The sequence below is a fragment of the Chelonus insularis genome, unplaced genomic scaffold, assembly GCF_013357705.1.
Source record: "Chelonus insularis isolate UGA/USDA-ARS -01 unplaced genomic scaffold, ASM1335770v1 contig_310_pilon, whole genome shotgun sequence".
In the NCBI taxonomy this organism is placed as follows: Eukaryota; Metazoa; Arthropoda; class Insecta; order Hymenoptera; family Braconidae; genus Chelonus; species Chelonus insularis.
The window spans coordinates 254,517-280,026 of record NW_023276483.1 but is presented as its reverse complement, the minus strand read 5'-3'; the positions used below and the strand labels follow the sequence as shown (position 1 = coordinate 280,026).

Genomic DNA, 25,510 nt, shown 5'->3' with positions numbered 1-25,510 from the left:
CATTCCACTTAATCAAAAAATAAATATCATGTATTTGTTGAAGCTTAAAAAAAAATTAGTGTAGTATTATTTTTGTAGGTGAAGGATAAAAAGAGTCATGAAATGTAAAGTAATATATAACAAATAGTAGATATTGAAATTGGTGTTTCACATTTCGCGATCAGTTATCAGAGTAAAAGTAACATATTTACAACATGCGACAACTGCAATAGAGATAATAGGCACGTCATATGGCAGTCGACCTGTTTTTCTGGTTAGTTATATCTTGAGAGAGGTATGACTTCTTGTACTCCACAATGATGAGTATGTCATCTGATGATATGTCTTTTATACATCAAATGGTCGTTTACACGCAGTCTGACCCTTGGTCTCAAGTGAGAGATCGCACTCTGAACCCACTCAAGGCTAATTTAATATCATTTCCGGTAGTGCCTAATAGTGATAATAAATACCCTTTTACAGCTGTAATCATTAGAGTCTTTTTTTTTCTCGTCTTTATTTGATTTATTTTCGTCAATTATCTTACACAGTCATGCTTTTTTATTTGATGTTAAAATATCTACAGCTTTTAACAAACTTCAAGATATACAATTAAGGCCTTTGGAATTTTTCTAAAACTCATAAATATTCTTTTCTTCATGTACTAAATTCTTTTAAGCCAAGAAAAAATATTAAATCAGCTTTAAACTATATTTTTAAGAAATAATTTCACCTGAATAATCCGTAAATCTTTATCTAAATAGTATGTATAGTTCAGTCAATATACCCACACAAGAGCCAACAAAACTCGTTATCACTCGTCTGTATAGCAGCAGTGGTATAATTGTTGTAATGTATTTACTCAGTACGGGATGATAAATGATGTAACAGAAATGATAATCGGGTCTATAGAGAGCAGTAGAGCGGGAGATATAACTACAGTGGTAGACATGAAAGTTTCAGCAGCTGCATCTGGTCAATGGTCATTGATTGTGTTGGAGTTACAGATATATCGGTTCAATCAGTTGTCGTGGTAGGTAGTTTAGTAGCCCATAGTGACTTGAGTTAGCAATCAAAGACAGGAAGTATCACCGCAGCAAGTAGCAGCAAATGGTTGGGGACAACGGTACAGGTAGTATAACGGACGTCAATTGTTAGTTGAGGCCCATGGCTATGTCTGTTGCTGCCTAGACTCTCTTGCATCGTGGGCATTCGTCTAGAAAGGAAACGGCCTTTCGCCATATTCCGCTTTCCACGATTGTTCAATTATTCAACGTCAGGCCCTCCTCCCCCTTCTTCTCCTCCTTTTCATTCTTGTCTCATCGACACGGTGCACTTGGTTTGTTTGACAGGTGTACGAGAATATATATATATATATAGATTGAGTTGACATCATTTGAATACACTACCTATATAGATATATTTGCGTGTTCTATTTCATTTCACTTTAACTATATGTTAATTAGTAGTTAAAGCTTTAACGTCACGTAATTTCAATTATACATCTGCTGCAGCTGACGTTCAATAAAGTAATCCGGGATATAACAAATAGGATTTTGTTATTGAAATTGATTCATGGAGATTTCATTCGTTACTCAGTTGGATGCTGTTCTGAATAGAAAATCCTGTTCTATCTATTTTTCATCATTTTATTCGTGAATATAAATTAACAAAGAAATAACTTCGATAAATTTTTAATTATTATTTACGACATTATTTTATCGATTTTTTTGAATTTATTTTCTTTTTAAATATTGCTGTGTTTTATTCATAGATTTTTAATTAACGTAGTTATGCATTAAAAAAAAATATATATACAGCAAGTGATCTGTGTAATATTGGGGGGTTTATATTTGCTATTGAATTTTTCAACCGTATTATTTTTTAGTCAATTTTACATTCAGCTGGTAGTTCTAAAACGGAATTCATATTGTTTTAAAGGTCAATAGAAAATAGGTTGTATGAATTTTCAACCCTGACTTTCTACTAATAAATAATCACTTTTTTTTTTTTAAAGTTAATATGATATTTTCATTCTCACAGATATTTTATTAAACATTAATAAACAATGGTAAGAAATTTTCTCCTGATTTAGAAATTCAAATAATTAATAATAATAGAGCATTAAAAAATAATTGATTAATTATGAGCATGAATATTTCTATTTTAAACAACAGCATATCAGCTTTCAATTATACGTTTATTGGAAAGTTTTGAGGTTAAAGCATTAAAATATATGATCAAGGCTTTCATAGTATAGTTGTTTGAATATAATTTTGATTTTAACTGTACATATGTATATTATAGATATTGAGCACGCCAGGTGAGAAAGGCCATGTGAACGAGTTCGCGTGTCTTTTAAACTCTCCGGTTTCATATTATGTTATTATTGTGTCGGAAATATACAAAGTTTAATATTTCAATATACAATTATATGAATTGTTCTCCTGCATTTCTATATGAAACTTCCAATTTAAATTAAATGTATAATATTGACGTAACATATAAAGTATAAAAACAAGTTTAAAAATACCATGATTATCATGATAAGCTTTATGATATAGTTAAAACATATATTCAGTATAAATTCATTTAATAATGTATTTATTGATTATAATAAATGCATAAATTGTTAAAAAATTTGTCTTATGTAATATCAATGCTGACGATATTTCTTTTTCTGTAAAAAAAATGCCCGTGGCAATTTATTTTCAATTTAGATATTTCTTTCTTTAAAAAGATTTAATGGAAATTGTAAATTATCTTCAAATAATTTCTTGAAAAAAAATGACATTTCAATTTATTTATATTAATATTCTTTTCTATTAATATTAATCAATATTGAAATCTTTTCTTTAATATTAAATGAAAGAAAATTATATATATCAGATTTTTAGTTTTAATTATGTGCTAAAAAAAAAAAAAAATTAAAAACCCCATCGACTTGAATCAATTAAATAAATTTTTAAATTATCCTTCATTTATCAATTCGTTCAAATTTTATCATCGAGTCATACCTAATAATAACTCTACCATAGTAATAATAAGCCAAACGTGCAATCTTGGATGATAATCGTTTCAGAATGACCCGAAAAAAAAAAAACGAGGGATCTGATTTGCAATCCGGTCGATTGTGCATAGCTCGTATGACATGAAACACGTTGAAACACGAGGGCGCAACACATATTATTCGAAGAAGCGAACGAGCGTGCAACGGATGAACGAACACGGCCACAGAAGCATCTGCCGCTTCGTGACTTTTGGGGTCGGTTTGTGTGTATTTGTGTATCCACGATATGTCACACATATTAACACATACATGTTATTAAAGGCGTACTCACTCACTTACTCACTGACGCAAGTGCATAAAGAGAATCTGAAACCTAGGGTATATATCATAGAACACGAAAAGTATATGAGGGGCACAACATCCCCAAGTTGCAGGCATATGGTGTCTATGTGTATGAGTTTTTTACTATAGAGAAATAAATGAAAAAAGAGGGTTGAAAGTAAAGATACTTCTCTCTTTATTTATACTTGCACTTCTTTTTTTCTTCAACGTTTTCATCACATGCCAACCCTCTGAATAAATACCATACTTTGTCGTTTTAGTGTAGAATTTGCTACACACTCTTATGTATTTTTCCTCTCTTTTACTACACCTAATCTATAGAGACTTGTATCTTGAAACCTAGCTTTTCTATCTCTCGCTATATATCTTATCCTCTTCCCATTTCCTCTACTCTACCCGAGGAGTGGTTTAAATCACTTTTCAACTGCGGTAATACCATCGCCTCCTACCACTACACTGAACCACTGACTGGTTCTCCTCCCTGTCCTTATAACTTTCTTTTTGCCCTCTTTCTCCAATCCTCGTTTATCCAGTTTGCTTCTTTCTGCACTTTCAAGCTCACAGTCTCTCTTATTTCTTCTTCTTATTGAATCTGAATCGCTGCCGTAGCGCACGCCAACACGATAATACTAATAAGACGGACATAAATGCTGCAAATGCTCTTAATGCTACGAAAAGAAAAAAAAAACGATGAAAATAACGAAAATTAATGCTGTCATTTATAATTCAAAGATTCTTCTTGTCCTAGGAATAACTTTGCTTCTTTTTATCATTGAAATTACATTTGGATTTTCCGGTGATTATTATTATTATCAGGATGGAGTGCTATCAAAGTCGAGATTTTTATTTTTGATGTTGATGATAGTAGTCTATTTTAACAACCTCATTTGATGTTCATAATTGACTCTACTATAACTTTAAAGTAATCTTTTTATTTAAAAAATATTTCTTATGAATGAAAAATAATAAATATTTTTATTATTTAATATCGATTGCATTAGATTTTATTTATTTCTGTTTAATGAAGGTATTTCATTAAAATTTCAACTCTATTTTGGAATACAAAGTAAAATGTAAAAAATAAAACAAGTATTAAAAAGGAAAAAATTTTTTATACTACAATCGACTCTCCTCTCTAGCTGATCCCTGATGCAGAAGCCATTATTGTGCATTTTATGCGCATTTATAAGAGCCTTTGAAAAGCTTTTTCCATGCTTTTTCATTTTTAAACTTTTTACTATAACTTGACGACAGTTATGAAATACCCAACAATGTTATTCTCAAATACTCATTGACATACTATTGTTTACGTGATTATGAATTACAAACACCACAATTTATTTTTATATACATCGCTATGCACTTGATGTGCATCTATAAAAAACAAGTGTAACTATAAAAAATAATAAAAATAAAAAAACATCAAACCGTTTATAATAGACGCGACTTGTCATATTAAATTATTATGATACGTATTAGTGACTCTAGCTACTTTAGCTATCTTTGACTCTGACCTCCATATAAATGTAGATAACAATTTTAAATTGACACTTGCTCAAGAGTGACCATTTTCAAGTAATGATTGATAATTTTATGAGTTTTTCAAAACGATAAAAATATTTTTAATGTTATCAGCTTTAGAGAAATTGAATAATTGATATAAAACAAATTGTGGTATTATTTTTATGCGATTTAATTTAAGTTTATTTTTAGATATTTAAATTAATTTTAATTAGGAGATATTTTATTTGTGTTAACGATGTATATCTTTTAAAAGCATTTTATTCACATTTAATAGAAGGCTTTTAAAAAATTACTGATAGCATAAATGTTTGAAAAAAATCAAAAAAACATTATCACGAAAACATGTTTTTATTGAGAAAAAAATTTTTTTTTTCTCAATTATATAAATTAATAACGAAAAAATAATTAATATTTTTAGAAAGTTTTTTTCGAAGTATTAATAAATTTAAATAATGATGGATAATATTTCTTTTACTATCAAAGTTAATTTTAATGAATACTTGAAATTATTAAAATATTCATATTCATGCGTCAATGCATTTTATTGATTTATATTGATTAAAATAAAATGTCCAACAGTTTTATATGAATTTTTAATGCTATTTAATTATATATTTGAGTAGTAAATTGACCGAGTGAATAAAAAGTATTTCCTACACGCAACGATAATCAATGAGTAATGAATGATTAATATACATTTATGATTAAGTTTGTTTTTGATATCTTTATCACTGATTATCTTCAAAGTCTTTTTGTTGAGTTCTTGGGAAATGTTTTCTCAATTAACTCCAACAACTAATGATGATGTTAAATGATATAAAAAAAATTTGCTATACATGAATGAGCAATTTTTAGATTGGTACATTAAAGATGATAGTATTGGTAGTAATCCAAGTCTCTAGGAATGATATGTTGTGCAAGTTAAGTATTCCATTGGCGTGGGAGTAAATGATTGCAAATTACCAGACATAAAATGACAGTAGTTGACTAATCGATAGGAGGATTATATAGTGTAGTCAGTGAGTTAGAGTAAAAGAGGATGAGGGAGTGGAAGTAGCTGAGTATGGATGAGAAAATGTAGCAGACGAAGGTACGAAACTGAATGTCTGTGTTGGTAGAGAAAGAGGAAAAGAGAGGGATAGTATAAACGAGAGTAGAGACATACAAGAGTCTAGAGAGAATGGCAACGTGTCGTCTGCCTTCCGGCTTGAGCTTGGTAGTCGTCTACGATACGATGTCTATGGTTGGGCGTTTGCCAAAATGCCGCCGGTAAAATTAATCGCTCTCTGACACGAATTCCACCCCAAGTGGGAATACAAATTTGTTGGCAAAGCAAGTAGAGAGGAACTCGTAGAGTCTTGCTCGTTTCTCGTGAGAGCCATCTGCTCATGAAGATTAATGAATGTAGAATTTATATTCAATTGGAATATCTGAGTTGTTTAAGCTCACTAACCACGACGTCTTTATGTTCCAGATTTGGATTAATGCCGAGGTTGTCACACCAAGGTGGACTCGAACGAGTGCGAGAGAATGATGCCGAGTTACCTGGAAGTGAATTTATCACCCAAGGATTGTTGATTACATTCATCGACGTTGGTGTTGAATATAAAAAAAATAGGTGATCAAGTGCTGGTAATGGTGGTTGTAGTGGCTGTGATCAATTTTGGTGATGGTAGCATAGTGACGTAGAAAAAAGAGCGCAAACAAGAGGATAAAATAAATGCGAGTGTGCAGGTGGTGTTGATTGAAGAAGTGGTGAATTGAGGGTGTTTTAAGGTGAATGAAGTGACGATTATCGTATGTCTCGGGAATAAGGATAAGGAAGGATATATTTATTAAGTAAACGAGAGAAAAGGAAAGAGTGTTGTTGTGAAGGAGTTAACGAAGACGAGAAGTGGATAGAAGTGAAAGGAGATACCAGGGTGTAGTAATAGGAGAGGAGTAATGTGTTCAATGGACGGGGAGCGTCTTGCGGGCGGTGGTCCGTGTTCAAGCAAGTCAGGCAGTGGATTCTGCTCGGAATCGAAGAGACAAGGCGTCGTGTCGGTGGCCAGGCTGGCGGGCGCCGGGGAAACGGTTTCAAGGGCATGGCGACCACGCCAATAGGCGGTCGCCTCCCTAATTTAAACCGCAAAGGAACCTCACCGTGTGTGGCGATATCAGCGACAGCGACATCATCATCATCATCATTATCACCGTCATTAACAGTATCATCATCGTCATTATCACTATCATCGACGGCGAGTGTTGGTGTTGGCGGTAACAACAATAATATTAATCAAAGTAGTAGACGTGAGCGTGCTGCTAATAAAGATCATCAGGATCATCAGAGACGTCAGGGCGAAAAGTCGGTGTGTCGTGATTCGAAAGCAAGCACAGTGGCTGCTAACGTTGGGGAAACGGACACGGCCACGACGAATGTGACCAACAACTTCGAGTACGACGACAATGAGTGGGACATTGGCATAGGCGATCTAATAATCGACCTCGATGCTGATATAGAGAAGACGAGGGACGAGAAATTGAGTTCGGGAAACGGGATGGCTTCAACGCCTGCCTCGGCAGCAACAGCCACGACTAATCAGAATCATCAATCACAGCAGAACGCAACACAACACAACGCAACTGTACAAAATTCATCGTCATCGGCCATCACTGCCACTGGCAACAGTCAATCTTCATCATCGTCGTCGTCGTCCTCGTTGTCCTCATCGTCGTCGCCGTCCTGCGGCGTTAATTCTACGTCTGGTGGTCAAAGTAATTCAGTTAATTCTAGTAACGCTAGTAGCAATTCAAATACGAGCGGTAACGCTAATTCGGGCAACGGCCCAAGTGGTAAACAACAATCTGGTACAGTAAACGCAGTGCACATTAACGCCGGAAATCCCGGTAAAATGGCTGTAGAACACTCGGCTACTGTTGATAAAGGCCTCAAGATGAAGATCAAGCGAACTAAGCCTGGTACTAAAACCAGTGAGGCTAAACATGAAATTGTCAAGTCCAATGAAATTAATGGTACGACATCGTCCCAGGAAACTAATAGTAATTCTTCCTCTTCCAATTCATCGACCTCATCTTCCGGATCTTCAACGTCTTCGTCCTCATCAACGTCATCACAAAATTCCGTTGGCGACGTAACAACCAATAATAGTTCGTCGTCCAACAAATCTAAACCACATTCGCCAGCGTCAGCTGCATCGGGTCCACCAGCATCGTCGACGGTCGGCTCTAAGAGAGGCTCAAGTGGACACAGAAGAGATAAAGCACGTGATAAACATGAAAAGCCTCAAAGTAATAGTCATGGACCTCAGCAAAGTAAACCCGAAATGAACGGTACTGCGAGGCCAGTGTCACAAAGTCAAAATTCCTCGGGTGCAGCTGCACAGTCTCAAGGACCAACCCCAGCAGCAACAGCACCTCAACAAACCCAAGGTCCACCTCCCAGTTCGAGAACTGGTTTCCCAGTATCTCAAGGTGCTGGACCACCTGTAACTAATGCTACTGCACCATGTCCACCACCAAGTCCTGCCTCAGCGACAGCTGCTGGATCAGCAGCTAAGCCGGAACAGACTAAAGTAGCAACTGTACCTGGATCTACACTTAACTCATCTGCGGATGAATCGATAGATACATCAACGTGTAGTCCGCCACCTGTAAAAAAACTCAAAACTTCAAACTCGGAGCCAAAGGTAAGTAATTTAAGTATATGTTGATGATGTATAATTGGATTCTCTGATGTCATCATCATTATCATCATCAGTTAAGTCTGTGGCTAGTTGGAGGAAAAAAAAAATACCAAGACTAGTCTCAACAGTCATTCGCTCTCACCTTGGCACACATCATGACGTAGCATTGTATGTAGTAAGACAATAGTGATTATAATCACAAGGGTTCATTTAGCAGTTCCAACGTACCTCATATAAAATAACTTGGCACTCACAACATACACACAAACAGTTGAATAAAACATTAACTAATTGATAATAATAGATTACATGGAGCAATAGTTTCTCTACTCGTTTGATCATAAAAGCCTAAAACCATCAATTAATCTAATTGCTTCAACGACAACTCCAACTCTTTCTTTACTCTGTATTTAATAGACCTTGGGGATTGGTGTTCTAATTAAAAATCAAGTCTTGAATACCTCGGTCAGTTGATATGTCAGCAAACAATTTTTTTATTCTTCCTCTATAACACACCAATTTACGTGAATTGTATGGCAATGTCGACGAACAGTTGGGGGTTGATTAGGGTTGGTCGCAATGACGAGATAGAAAGCGACACAGAGAGAAACGATGTATGATGATAGCGACGGCAATGGCGAGACAGCAAGAACTACTGTGGTGTTAGTTCGTACATGACTCGAGTAAAATTGGGGAGTGGAAAGCAAGGGAAAAGGCGGCTGGGTTTGAGAGAAGGGAAGTGCAGGGTCGCGGACGGGGTTGAAATCAATACTCTGCGGTCTCCGCCCCCGCGAATACACGGATGAATACACGAACAAACACGAGGGCGAGACTACATGATGGTGCAGGCAGTTGAGGGGTAGCTTTGCTCTCGTTCACTCTTGGAGATGTGGCTCTAACTCCCTCCAATCCTGTCTCGATTCAACATATAGCTCCTTCGACTCGACTTTACCAGCTCCTATGTTTCCTCTTCCTGTTTCCTCTTTCGCACTCGCCTCGTTTTATCCTTCTACACTGCACTCTCATATTCTGCCTACGAGCTACCCTCTGGCACGAAATTGCGACACCGACATAAAAGCTCTTTCTAAATGAAATACCTTCCGTTCTAACGGGAAGCGAGCTGTTCTTCTCAACCAATGTTCCTTATATTTTTTCGACCCTTTTTTTTTCTCTCTCTCTCTCTCTTTCTTTCCTTCGTACTCTTTATTATTCTCTTCTACCCTCTATATTTTTCTACGACCCCTTACGCAGCTCATAATCGTTTGTATTATTGGTAATCGACATCTTCAGTATTTTTTCTCCTTTTTGTCGAGTTTTTATAGGCTTTGTTATCAGAGGTATTTATTGACAAGAATTTTGGTTTATACACTGCTGTCAAAAAGTCAAGAATCAATGGGATTTGTGATAGTTTATTTATAAAAAAAAAATTATTTCTACTCCAACATTGTTTGAAATAAAATACTCAATCCTTTTATACATTTATTTATTAAAATCAATTGTTTAAAATCAAAGCCAATTTTAGTTTTATTTTAAACAATACTTGTCATACAATTTTATTGATTTTTTCTCAATCAGTGATGCAAAGTGATTACAAAAAAGACATTGTAATAAATTCCATTAAAATCAGTCAATGTTGATCTACAATAATACTGGAATGAAAAATAAAAAAAACTGTTATAAAAGTTATTAAATTTTAAAGATTAAAAAGATGAACATTTTTAAAATAAACGTTATTTGTTAGAGAATAATTCTGTTTTTAAACTTTGTGATGGTAATATGCATTTTTATGAATATCAAAATCTCTATTCCGTCAACATTTATTTTGCATAACTTACTCTATCATTATTTTCCAATAAAATTTTTATTTCACTTGATTATCATAGCTGCTATTAAATGTCATCGTAGTAATCTTGATTATCTAATCAATATAACTTATCTATGCGTATAAAACATAAACTGTTCGGTTACCAATCTGACCTTTTAACGGTGTTTAACCTCACATTAGTTAATTGCATCTGAAAGCGAGGCAATCAACTTATCGATTAGATTTTTCATGTCGATCGTAGGTACACAATTTATCATGTCACATAAACCAACTTATCTTCTAAATCTCTTTATATAAATTTTCCTTCCATATGTAAACTCTCCATTACTGGTATAATTATTCATCTTTTATAAATTTACAATTCATTCTACTAATTTATTTTTCTATTAAATTCATACAAAACAAATGGAAAAAAAAAGAAAAAATACTAAAAGTGAATTACACTTGAATGCTTATACAAAAATGGTGCAGGTGTTGTGCCAACGGTATTTTTTCTTTTCATCATAATTATTTGTTTCTTTTTTTTTCCAACCCTCACTGTTACATATTCGTGCCACACCCTCGGGCAATTTCACATTTACCTCTGACTAAAGATCATATAAACATTCATGACACACCAAGAGATATACGTGAATACAGTAAAACATCTATGATGTCTTTATGTCTTGGTTCTGGTGTTGTTGAATACGTTTGAGAAGTTGGAGTCGAGAAAATTTACAAAAGTACCATTAGTTTCACTGCAAGATACCGAAAAGAAAGTTACAAAAGCTTGGCAAAGTAAATAAGATAAAAAGTAGCAAAGTATTATACGACACTGAGATTTTGTAAAAGTAGGAAATGATGCAAAGAAAATGCGGATTTGGATTGAAACTGGAGTTAAACAGGGATAAGAGAGAGAGAGAGAGAGAGAGAAAAAAGAGATAAGATTGTCCTAAAGGGAAATGCAAAATTATTAGTGAAGCAGTTGGGTAATAGGAAGGAAAGAAAAGGATAAAAAATGAGATACAAGGTATACAAGGGGGTGAAAGGAGTAACAGATGGAATAGCTATTTCCTTTTCTTGTCTCTCCTTTTCACTCTCGTTTCTCTCATCATCTTCCGCGCCCTCTAAATCGCCCGAGGGCTTCAATGATTACAGTAATTAAGCGTCTGTTTTAATTAAAACGGCATCCTGAACTTTTGCCGGAAGATCGACATTGTCATGTTAGGAGGGGGAGGGAGGAGCTATAGAGTTACACGATAAAAAAAATAAAGGGGAAGTAAAACCAGTAAACTGTGCAAGTAAATGTAATGTCAAGCACTGTTATATATTTCCTTCCCTTTTTTTCTTTTTAGTGTTTGTGATATTTATTTTATTACCAAGCTTAATCTTATTTTTATGTCGAATTTTATTTCCAAGTGATATAACACTATATCGGTGTTATAAGAGATTACTAATTTATTGTTTTCTTTTTTTTTTTTTTTTTATAACTCTAAAATGGATTATCGATTGAGCTTTGATGATTTAATAGATTCAATCAGAGCTGAAAAGCAATAAAAACGAATATAAAAATATTTTATTTAATTTTTATCAATCAATTGTGAACATTGTAACAATTAAATTGATTTGTCAATATTTTATCTTTATATTTTATTTTAATTAACATACTTTATTATAATTAAAGTATGAAAATAATTATAAGTTCACTAACAAAAAATAAAAAAGAAACATTAAAATTCAGCTCCAAAAAAGTAAAAAAAAAAAAAAACGAATTACTTTACTTTGCATGACGTTTAGTCTCTAGTCTTTCACGAACACTAGTGTTCACTTGCCTGCTCGTTAATCGCTCTAACTGCCATGCTAATTACCTGCGCCAGAGACACTTGGCGGCTAGATAAAAGATGTTCCAACCATACTCATGAACGATGAGATAGAAAGAGAACAAGTTTCGAGACACATTAAATTTGTTCAAGCATTTAAGAATAAATTTTATAGTTAATTTACAAAATATATATCATGCATTTTAAGCTCATTATATATCCAATATATTTATCACTATAATGTGCTAATTCTTTTACTCTTTATTTTCGTTCAAATGTGTTTAATATTGTAGATTTCACTTCCTTTCTGATAAGACAAACGTATATAAATGTATTTAAATATTTATTGAATGTACAACATAATACTGTGATAATAATTATTATTATCAACTTCCTTTAATTCTTATCGAGAGTAAAAAATATATATATATGTATATGCTCCTACATGTGTACTCATCATATCAAAATACATCAATTCCGTGCCAGTGCCGGGTAAATAAAATATGAATGCACGCAAGAGTTACTTTACACGCGAACGTGCTTTCTGTTTTCCGGTTAAATAACCATTGTATACAAAGGAATGAAGGTGAATAAAGTTAAGGAAATTATTTTATACAGTTAAACAGTTGTCGAAAGTTTTGTTCAATGTATGATAGGTTTCAGATAATCCCCGGGGAAGCTTGATGACAATCACTTTTCTCTAGATTTTATATTCACCCTCAGCTTGTCTGAGTATTTCACTCTTTACTTATACTTTCAAAGAGACAATGAACATCCGATTATTTTCAAAAACTTATTTTTATACTTTAAAAATTGTTGAAAATCATTTTAATTATTTTTATCTTCTAATTTTATCAGAAGAATTAGATAAATTATAAAAAAAAAAGTCAAGGCTTGATTTTTTCATTGAAAAAAAAAAGATTTGTTGATGAAAATAGCAACGACAATTAGTAGCTATTAAAAATAATTGATTATTTATAAACTAAATAACATTGATAAATAAATTAGATAATAATATAAGACAAAGTATTAATATTATTAACAAGATACAATTAAAATTAATTGCAATAGTTAGATTAAAAAATGGTGTGGTTTATGGTGTAGTGGTAGATATAAAATTAGCACGTGCCCATGGGATATTCGTAATTGGAAATCGATTTGCAGTTGGTCTGAATTCTTTCGCGCCTAGAGAGTGAACATGACAAGAGCCCGAATCCGTCACAACTCGTTTGACTAATTTACCAGCCGTCCAATTAGACTGACCGCGCAATACTTCAACTCACATACACCAGCTACATTCAATGATATTAGTAAAAGAGAAAAACTCACTTGTCTCTGTGTCGTTGTATTGTCTCTAACATTATTTGTGTTCAATGATTCTCTTAGCTTTGACATACTTGAATCAAAAAATACAACACTTCTCTACCTTGTTAATAAAACAATCAACATTTTTATTCTCACAAGAAACAAATCAAATGATTTATTTTAAATATCATTTTTTAAGATATTTCAATCGCTCTAGGACCTATCAAAAAAAAGTCATAGGGTCTTTTGAAATAAAATTAATAGTTTTTTTATTAAATATGCACACTAGTTTTTTGCATATTGATTAATTGACTTATTATTTCGAAAAATGTGAAAAGATACAAAAAAAAGAGGTTAATTCCTAATTTATCGAAGAGTTCAGACTAAAATTATTAATAATAATTAATTTTTTTTAGGAATGGTAAAATAATACTTGATTTTTTTGATAAAGTATTTATTACAAATGCATTTACACTAAAGAAATTTTTTACAGACATTTAAAGAATGGTTTTTAAATAAATTTTAAAAGGCTTAGTATTGCAGTGAATTATCACTGGTTTAAATGAAGAAAAGAGTGAATTTTTATTTCGAATAACTCAAATTCTAAACGATTAATTGATTTTTTTTGTTCATTAAAACAAACGTTTTATTTTATTATAATCTTTAATTTTAATACAGTAAAAAAGAATCTCAAGAAAAAGTTAATCTCGATTGTAAAATACTTTAAATATAAAAATACATTGAAATGAATGTATCTAATCAAAAGTGTTGATGTAATGATGATATATTAAAGTTTAAACAAAATAAAGAATAATTAATTCGACTTTTGAATAGAAAAGTTCAAGTTTAAATAAGAAAGATAAAGTTAGAAAATGATATTTAAAAACAGTAATCACGGTAAATGTAGTAAGAAAATTTTGAATGGACTTTTCAAGTAGTTGGCTTGAAAACCAGAAGTTAAGAAAGTCAAAAGAAGCTTTAAAAAGTTTTTCTAGGTATCTGTAAATTCGTGTATTCGTTCTTATATACATGAGAGATAGTTACTAGCAAAATAAAAAGAATAAGTGATATCGATTTTTTCTTCAAATCTTTTTCTATACTTTTTAGTACTTACTCACGTTACAGATATACTTATGTACACTTTTATGCTTAATAGTGTACATAAATATAAAATCCAGTGAGTTTTCTAACAAGTATAAGGGAAGACTACAAGCTGAGTAAATAACTTTGAGAGATACCTACAAGAGAAGCGTGTGTTAAACTTGAAAGCCTAAGCTTCGAACATTATATCCAGTCGAGGTAACTTTGTCTTACTGGTTCTCCCACGTTTATACAAGTTCTCGTCAGCGTGAGCAAACGAGCAAGTTTCTCTGGTATTTCCTATCACTTTAAAGCTACACAGTATACACTTGATAGAAATATTTATCAGGTGTATATCCCATCACTAAAGTCAATAAAAGCTTCTGATCACTTGATAAATGTGAGAATTTTGTTGCCTCATGGATTATCTTTGTTAGATTATCTTTTGAATATACTCTTGGAGTTTATACTCTCAATTAAATTCAATTTTAATCTCAACTATTCTCTAAAACAATCAACTAACTTTTCACCATGTTAGAAAACATCTTTCTTCATCCATTTTTTGCTTTAAAAAAAATCTTTATTCATTTTTTTTTTACTGGAAATTTATTTTTTAATTAAATTCCTTCGAATTAAATAATCTTTCTTTTATTTACAAAGATTCGTTAAGTCGTTCAAATATGCGCCATTCTTCGAATTAATTCCAGTGAATTAAAACAACTTTTTTAATGACTATTATAACTCTTGATTTTAGTGCAAGTACTCTTTTAAGATTAAAACAATTTTATCTACTCAAAAAATCTTAATTATCACATTTAATCCTTTTAATATGTCATTAATCATAGCAATTATAACACAAGACCTCTATAGATCAATCAAACTGTCCGCGTTATTTCAAAAGTGAGATTATTCATTGAATTATTAAGATAAAATGATAATTTGAGAATCTATAGATAATAAATTTTATTATAGCAGAATATTACTTTTAATATCATTAATTATATATTGATCATATTTTTAAAATAACAAATTAAGAAAAAGAAGAATAATTTTTTGGGTGAATATTATTGAGTTTTATTTAGAATGAAAGTTAGTAAATGGTCGAGTCAATTTGATCGTTTGTTGTAGAACAAACATTTTAATTCATTTCGATTAATCGAGGCTGCACTAATTCTTTCATCCGGCATATGACTCATGCTTCGAAGACGTTTAGTCTTATGTCTCAAATAAACCATTTTTATTCTTGTTTTATGCATTACATCATCAGTAGACTTACAATCATTGGCTAACAAAAAAAATCTTATTTCAATAATAATCATAATAATTACACCAATTAACTATAAACAATAAAAAAAAAAACGATAATTAACAATTTTTTTAAAATTCTTCAGAGATTTTTTTTTAATTATCACAAATAAATTTATTCTAATTTATTCATTCTAATTTTAAATAAATAAATAATGCTAATATATAACATTTATTTGTATCTTTAATATTATTATTATTTTATAAAACAATAGTATAAAAATAGCTTTTGATATCAGATAAAAAGCTCCAAAAACTTGATAAGATAACGAAGTAAAAGCTAAAAAAAAAAAAAATTCATCTATTTAATTTCGCTTACGTTGGGAACTCGTCCTCGTATTTATCAGCATTCGATAGACTTTACGTGACATGTTTATTTGTACATGAATGTAAATATTATTCATTATCCGGCTTACGAAACTAAGCTAGAACGATGTACAACAGTGTAATGCTTTGACACAGCGAGAGAGAGAGAGAGAGAGAGAGAAGAGAGAGAGAGAGAGAATAGAATGGTTCGCTGACAGATGGCGCAAGCCGATGAATCAATATTCTCTCGGTGGTGTATATGCACGTTGCTGGTTGGCTCTCCGCATTGTACGTGGGCGAAATGTCGAATGGAGCTCACCTGAAAATGGGATGAAACGAGACGAGAAGAGGGGTGAGGATGAGAAAGGTGTATGAGAAAGAGAATGACAGTATATTCTATCCCTTTCTACCATAAATGCGAACACTAAACGTATCCACATCACTATACGGTACAACGAGATTGTCGAATATCGATGTTTCAATATAATGTAGAGACATGTATGTATCTATATGTGAGACAGTGCGAGGGAAATTCTATAGTGACGTTGATGCATCTCGTAGCCCAGGGGAATTATGCTCTTTGTTTATGCACCACTCATAGGTGCTGCTTAATCATTTACGTAGGCATTTCAGCTTGTTACATATAGGTATCCATGCACTCTCGTTACGTGTACGATTAAATTAATTGACTTCGTTCCGATTGACTGTTGCTATAATATAACTATACATCACTATTGTCATTAAAATTACTATACATATTTTGTCTTTACTATTTTATTTATTATTGAATTTCTTTATTGAGTCTATTATTTATGTTCAACATATAATTTATAATGATATCATTAATTTTACAAATGAAATTAATTTAATTTATTTCATTTATTGGATATTAATAGTTTATTCATTTTTTGATAATTAATTGTTTTAATTAAAATTAACACATTAGCAAATAGACGTTAATTATTGGTATTTTTGGTACTAAAATAATTGTATCAAATAATAAATAAATAATTTATCTTTGATAATTTGATTTATTATCAAGAATCTAGATCTTTTGATGGAAATAAAATGAATGATGTCACTCTGCTATTATGAAGCAATCTGCTGGAATATTTTTAAGGATAAATATTTGAATTTTATCGTTTCATTTGATGGAGTAATATATTTCTTTTTATTTAACTCACACTCAATGATAATAATTTATAAAAAATTGCTCAATAAAAAATTCTTCAAGTTTTATTAATGGAATTCATCTCCAATTTTATTCAAATTATTATTGCATTTCCAGTTTAATATTTCTAAAGAAAATTACCATTGAGAAAATAAATAAAATTATTTATCATTGAAACCTTGAATGTAAGGTTACACATTCTGTGCTGCTATATATTTTTTATTTCATCTTAAAGTTTAATGTTTATAAGACTTCATTACCAATTTTATTGTTTATTCTATTTCAAATAACAAAATGTGTTCTCACTTGTTATATAACGAAAGACATAAAGAACAACAATGTTTGAATAAGTGAATCATTTTAATGGTATGTGTGGATAAGAATAATTATCTGAGTAACAATTTAAAACAGATCCTATTTTGGTGTTATAAATTCTTGAGACATTTTCCATGTCATATTGCAGTTATAAGAGAGTTAATTAAGGCCTAGAAAAGAAAAGAGACCACACTAATTATTTATTATAATAGGTAGTTCTATAATAGTCATGAATAAGGTAGGATTGAGGTTTGTAACATTACAGTATATTGCAGAGAAACGTGATCAGGCCCATTTTTCATTGCTACTCAAGCTAATTTAAATAGGTAGATGTGTTAAATATATATATAGATATGCATTTGGGAAATATTTAAAATAAATACGCATTGATATAAATTCAACTATCCAATCAAAGTATCCAGATGCCCGGAAAAATAGGAATGTCAATTTAGATTTCCAATGGGATTTGGTAGTTGCAGTATTTGTTCGAGAATACCGTTAATATTATACATGAATAAACTGGGTTTTATTGATAGAAATATGGTGAAAGTTCAATATTTACTAAATTGTGTGTAGATGCATAACAAAAAACGAAGAAAAAATTTTTTTTTTCCCTTTTAAAGCGATTAAATATTGAAATTGGACTTTGATGGGTATGTTATATGAATAATTATACTTTGCATGAAATAATATCAGTAAATGGAGTATAAGTAGATATATCAGATAAAAAGCTATTGAATACAATATTATTATCAATTATCGAACATTACTTGGCAATTTAATCGAGTTGTAAACTTTGATACAATTCAGGAAAATATCAAAGCTCAGTCATAACGTTGTTACGAGTAGTGAAACACTATTAGTAATCTATAAATAAATTTGTGAGTTTATTCTCAGCGGAATCCACGCCTGATTTATAACGTCGCGGCATATGTATTTGTATCGTGTATACCATCATCAGTCTATATAATCCGTGTGTATTTATGTAACCTGTCGTTTGTCGATCGAGTTATAAGCAAATAGAAGAGGCAAAAATAATAACAAAGTTATTTTATAGAATGGTATTAATATTGATAATATTTTTTTAACTTTACAATTTTACTGGATTACTTCTTTTGAGAATACTTTTATTCATAGATATTCTATCGATACAATAGAGCATACAAATTTTCTATTTTATACTTTTAAATGAAATATTGAATTTATTTTCCAACTAAAATCGTCGATGAAATATTCAACATATTAATTTACTATCTCTAAATAATAATTAAATAATTATGATATTTTATTGAAAAAGTATTTTATCATTATTTAATTAAAATTCTTCATGCCAAGTACGTGTGAAATATTTTCTAACAATTATTACACTGATAAAATATAATAGTTATTTATTTCATGAAAGTTCTGTAATTTTTTTTCCAATTTTTGTTGTTTAAGTGATTTCTTAGTATTCTTGTTTGCTAATAAAAAATTGATGTAAAAAATAGAAATTATTATTAAAAGTATCCATTAGGTAGTAACACATATATTGACTCAAGTTTTACGCTTAACAGTTGTGGAATAATATAAAAATTGTTGTACAGAGTTAAAAGCACACGTGTGAAGCGATAATGATCTTACGTAAACTGTGTTCAGTATATTAGAGTTACTTTAAATTATATATAACATGTGCTGAATACCTTTAAACATTTTTCGTCCCTTTGAAGTGTTCTTTTAACCCCTAAAAGTCGACATATACAAGAGCATGGGTATTCTCTATACCCCTCGAGGCACTTTGGATACTTCAAAGCCTTTTGAAAAGTCAAAGATGTTTTCTCTACCTACCTATATTTACTCGTGATCACTGATTCATGATTTAGTCTCTGTGAGGCTATCGAGAATATTAAAAAGTTATCTATAGCTCTATTTTATTTACCCTCGGAGGTACAAGCGACATTAATAACAACAGGTTATTATTATTCAATAAATGAACCGAATAATGGAAACGTTTTTAGTGGAAATTTTTCAAGTCATTTTATTCAGTTCACGAACAGCAAAAAAAAAAAATTTTAAATCGATCGTCTCAGTGAAAAAAACAACTATTCTTTTATACATTTTATTCATAAACAAATTCGTCAGTGATATTGATTAAATAAAAATTACTAATATTTGCTTTAATTCGAAAAGACTAATTAATCACTCATTAATTTAAACACATGAATTATTAAAAAATAATTAGTCTATCATAAAAGAGACATCTAGACTGTTATTAAAATAATTTAGACAGTTTTATAGTAGATCTAGGATAGTTTTAGAATGATATAAACTAATAGTTAATAATTTGTTACTTGATTAATTATAAATTAAAAAAATTTATGGTTAATGAATTATTAAACAACGATTTATTTATTAATTTTTGAGAATTTATTTAGTTTTTTCATGATTTAATAAAATCTGTGGTATTTTTAGAAAATTATCTAAGAGAAAAATGATATAAAAATTATTCTGTATATATTTTTATTTTATCTGACATATAAATCAATATTTTTATTATTAAAAAAAATATCTGCAATTATTATAGCTCTGCTCTGATTTTTTCAACTTCATGAATGTCGTCAATACTCAACTAATCTCTTCGTTCTAATAACGAAGATTTTCATGCTACACCCCGTCATATTTTCTTTATTCACTCTTCGTATACTATTAAAACGACTTGAACCATTTATACATATACTCTATCGATTATTCCATTCCAAACATACTCATAGAAAAGATATATACTTGAGTAAATGGTTAAGTAAAGCAGCTTCTAAACGTCACAGCTTCTTGTTGAGTGTCGCCTAAGGGTCTTTGATTGATTCGCAGTATAGCGAGATGCCGATCTTGTTTTTTCAGTTCTGCCTCTCAACATGACATTCGTTAGCGCTATGAAAGCTAAGTCTTTTTCCTTCATCGACTGAGGAACTTTGATTAAATAATTTTTATAACATTTCTTATAATTTCCTACAATACTTGCATTGTTGTTCTTTTTCGATAAATAAAACAAACAAATAGTTAACAATAATAATTATTGTATATAAAAGAGAGTACTTGGATTAAAAATTTCAATAAAAAGATAATTATTTATCGAATTGATAGAAAAAACAGTTAAGATAAAAAGCCTAAACGTCAATAGATCAATCACTTGTCTCGAGAATACAAAATCACCGTCTAGTCATTGAAATATTACACGTCGTAAGCATGATAATAAAGTAGTTGAGGGGTTAAAATCGATTGTCGTAGTGAATCTACCTCTCCTTATATAAAAATTCAACTTCCAACAACTATGAATGACGTACATACTAAGTAGATATGAAAGAACAAATCAATCTCGATCATAACCATTTTTTTTTTCATTCAGTATTCATATCTTTTGATACATTAATAAATTACTGATACTTTACAAACATTTAACAATCATTAGAATCTTAATAATCAATCTTTGCTTCATTTTGTTTTTTTTTTGTTCTCAATTAATTGAATTCAATGTAATAAAAAGTAATTGCAAAATATGAGTGAATTATGTAATGGAATCAACAACTTGATTGAATAGCTGTGAATACGAATAAATGTATTAAAAAACCAATAATAAACTTATTTTCAAATTTGCTCTCTGCTTTAGTCATCAAAGTTTATTGAAGTTTATTTTATTCCATTAATTATTTGATACAACGTATGGAAATGGATTGAATAACTGTGGAAATAATGAAATTGATGACTGAAATTTGATTTAATTAAAATAAAATATCTTTTATTTGATAAACTAAAGATGTAATAAAAAATCAACTCTCTAATTCAAAAATAAATTTATTTATACTTAAAAAATGAATACTTTATTAAGATACAGCTCTAATTTAAAACTGAATGAAAACTTAAATTATTTCAATTAATAAATTTTGATATAAAACATTTATAGATCAGTTAGACATGTCAAAAATTAAATTTAATTTTCAATTTATAACTTTAAATAATCTGTCTGTTGTTATAGCAACGGATTTATATCTCAATAAATAACTTGAAAGTTATAAAGAAAATTTTGTATTAATTTTAAATAAGTTTTATTTTACTGTTTGATACTATTTGTGATATCACATAAAATATACTAACGTTATTAAATATTTATTGCATATTGATTTTGTATTATACTCTGACTCATTCCCATCTACAACATTAACTCTTTATTGACACTATAAATTCTGTGATGCGTATTTATATTTGTATTTTATTCTCAATAAATACAAATAGAATGATCTCATCTAGGCATCAATTTAAAAAAAAAAAATTTATTCTCATAAACCCTAGAAATTTTTCTCTTATTTTAAACTGTCACTTGAGAATGAATATCATTCTCGAACTAATTCATTAATATTTCAATGATTCAAGCCTCAATAATTTGATTAAAATTTTTCCCTTTTCATTCGCATCATTGTACAAATATTTCGACGTTAATGAGTATGTATTTAATTGATTAGAAAAAATGTGAGAATTCAATTATGAATAAACTACTCACAAAATGATTAAATTTTATTTATTAAACTCATCAAAGTTAATCAAAATTTATTAGTAATGAATAATAAATCATTTTTGTTTATCAGCTGTTTAATAAATAATTAAAACACAACAAATGACATGAAAAAAATAAAATATAATATCCATGAAAGCTGACGAGCGTGTAAAGTTTGATAATGAAGTGAAAAGACATAAACGAGAGATTTCTGTTGAACCGCGAACGAGTGAGTATAACGTTGGCACGGCTGCAAAATGGATTTAGATATGCCAAGAGCGATTGCTCCTTATGAAGAAAGGGAATGGTAGTAGCTTTCCCGTGGTTAAAGGAAAAGAAAAGAAATACGAAGTACTGCCACCTGCATTTTATTGCTTCCATTAAACTTGATTGCTGTAATGCCCCTCTTCGAAGTAACAAAGACGAGTCTTTATTTTTTTCCATCTTTTTTATTCTTGTAATTACCTGACAGTTAACAGCTCTTACCTTGCTTATAGCCTCTCTGTCTCACATTGCCTCGTTTCGTACTTATTTTTATTATCGTATTGATAAGGAATATAATAATAATAACTAGAGATGTTATATGATGGAAAAAAAAATTTTAATTAAGTGTAAATAATATATTTTATTTACTGCAATTCGAATAAGTTTTAGTATCTTTTTTTTTTTTTTTAAATATCTGTTGAATTAACTTCGATAACTGGAATTATAAATTGAATACGTGAAACTACCGATGGTTATTAGTTTACTAATAACATGTTTATCAAAGTATTGATAGAGTTTTTTCCAATTTCCGATATTTCAATCATTTTTTTCAATAGTTCTCTTTTCTTTAACGAGATTTTCATCGTTAACGAACGAGAGTTCAATGACAAAATACTTGATAAGCTAGTTAACAATATTTTATATTACACTAAATAAAAAAATTCTGTGTCATTAAGTTTATTGTCAATAAATATTTATTATCAGCAGTTATTTTGGTTGTTAACATATCTTCTCATTATTGAACAAAAAAAAAAAGATCTTTCGGTAAAAATAAAATTTCCTGTTTGAATATATATTTATTTATATTGCTTATCAGCAATAAAATGGATACAAAAATGTTTCAAAATTAAAATATTGTTTTTAATAGGTAAAGAACGATAAGGTTGAATTTTGTAGTGCATCTTTGAAATAATTTATCCGCCAAAGAAATGTAAAAAGGTCATTTCTTGATTTTTTTTTTCTTGTTTCTGGAGGGAATAAATTTTGTTGTAGATGTCACGAAATAATTATCGCAGACAATGTCTTTCCATTTTTCTTCTGTAAAAAGTATAAAAGGATTATACAGTCCTAGGATATACATAACATAGCGTAGTATTTTATTTTGCCCTTGGGTCTTTTCTGTACGCTGCAACTGCAACTCTGTTGAGGTTTTATCGCTGCCTTCCATCGTGATTGCACGTAACGCGGCAACCTGGCCGGTAATTGGTCTGCAATTAGCCAGCCGGGCTACCGTTTCTATTTCCGGTGTTGCTCAGAGACATGAAGTAGATGTAATGTCAACGCTAATATGTACTATCAATACTTGCTTACATTTTCTAATTAATATATCAGGGTTTAATATTCTACTTGAAAGCATCAAGACATCTAGTTAGAATTTATGCTGAACATGACAGTTTAATGATGGAATTATTTTATTTATACGCAATGAAGATGTTATCACGCTTGTGAAAAATTGTCCACTGTAAATTTTATTTTTAAATGAAGTATCAAATAATGACACTTTTAAAGTGATAGTTAATATTAATATAACACACTCACTTATTGCTAACTGTCGTTCGATACACACAATTTTCTTCTGAAATGTATAGACACACTCCTGAGCATCGTATGTCTGCTATAAATCCATGAATATATTCATGAGAGAGTGAACATGGCTGCCGAGTGTTAAAGAAAAGAAGGAGGAAGACTCTCAATCTTCTCTTCTCGGGTTTACTCCAAACTCGTCTTTCATCTTTACCTTCTTCTTTCTGCCAAATAACTGACTCACTTTCCTGTTTTTTACTCGTATAATAATCAGGGATTATGAGTTCAAAGTTCTCTTATTTTTCTTTTTCCTTTTTTTATTATAATAAAAATTCACATCAAACGAATAAGTTATTTTTTCTGAAAATCCTTCTCTCTTTTTGTGATAAAAAATTATTCAAGCTGACTATAAACATTAACCTGCTTTTTTATGATTTTTTTGAACACTTTCAATTTGGAGTTGAATTAATTTTTTACTCCAAAATTAAAAATAAATTGAAAGTGAATATGTTGATGATTAAAAAAAAAAAGATCTTCTTAATCAGAATAAATATAAGATAATTTATTTAAATTATACTTTATTATATATTATTTTTTATAATTTTATTTATTTTAATATTCGAATGATCAATTTTAAATTCTCCCTTGAATATTTCACCATTTCTTCTAAACCCAGTTTATCTTTTGTTTGACTTGATAAAATAATTTAACAACTTTTCATCAGGGTAAATATTTATTCAATAAATTGAAATAGAATACATTAAAGATGAATATCAATTTCTGTGGTTCAATAACCACAGAATGTGTAAATGTAGCTAAAGCCTATTCTCCATCTCATCTATATACATTATATATCCATGTATACACTTAAACTCTTACTAAAAATATTTTTTATCTCTCCAATAAAGACTCAAGTTTGTTGTAAGCACCACAACATTTTTCTTCTTTTCCATCATCTCTCTTACTTCTTACTTGATAGTTTATTCTTCTTTTGTGCTTGCCATAAAATTGTTTTCTAGAATTTTTAAGGCAGACAGATCTCTCTAAGCAATACAATTTTCTTTTTTATTCTTATTCCCTTTTCCATCAGATGAGTATAACTTTTTCTTTGAAATAATCCCATTAAAAATTAGCATTTTAAAATAATGTATTTGTCTTGTTAATTTATCTACAATTGTTTCCTACTGTCTCAATCATTTTGTCCATCATCAATAAAACTTTGTCGTACTTCACATCGATATCACTCAGTTATATAATACTTTTTTTTTTTTTCTTTCATCATCATGATTTATCTCCATTTCTCCAGATATTTCCTCTTTCATTTGTCATGGCTTTTCTATGGGTCTAGTACTTGGAAAACTCATAAACCTTTTTCGACGAGTGATCGTAAAATACTTACGCCTCCACATCACGTATACCTTCATAAAGCTCGTAATCCAGACGAGTGTAAAACATCCACCTACAGATATATATATATATATATACTGTGCTTTTGTTATTCACTTTTTGTTTCATTGTAATTCTCTGGACACCACCAATTAGCTTAATCGCAA

The 25,510-nt window shown here is 30.1% G+C and overlaps 1 protein-coding gene across 7 annotated transcripts in view; it reads left to right on the top strand.

Annotated features, from left to right (window-relative positions):
• The window catches only part of sbb (scribbler), a 104,381-nt gene that overhangs the window by 66,319 nt on the left and 12,552 nt on the right, over positions 1-25,510 (top strand). For all 7 annotated transcript variants that reach the window (XM_035080618.1, XM_035080615.1, XM_035080616.1 and 4 more), the window contains one exon: positions 6,330-8,544. In XM_035080618.1, the coding sequence (XP_034936509.1) occupies positions 6,943-8,544 (1,602 nt within the window). In that variant the 5' untranslated portion in view covers positions 6,330-6,942. The remainder of the gene's footprint in view (positions 1-6,329; positions 8,545-25,510) is intronic.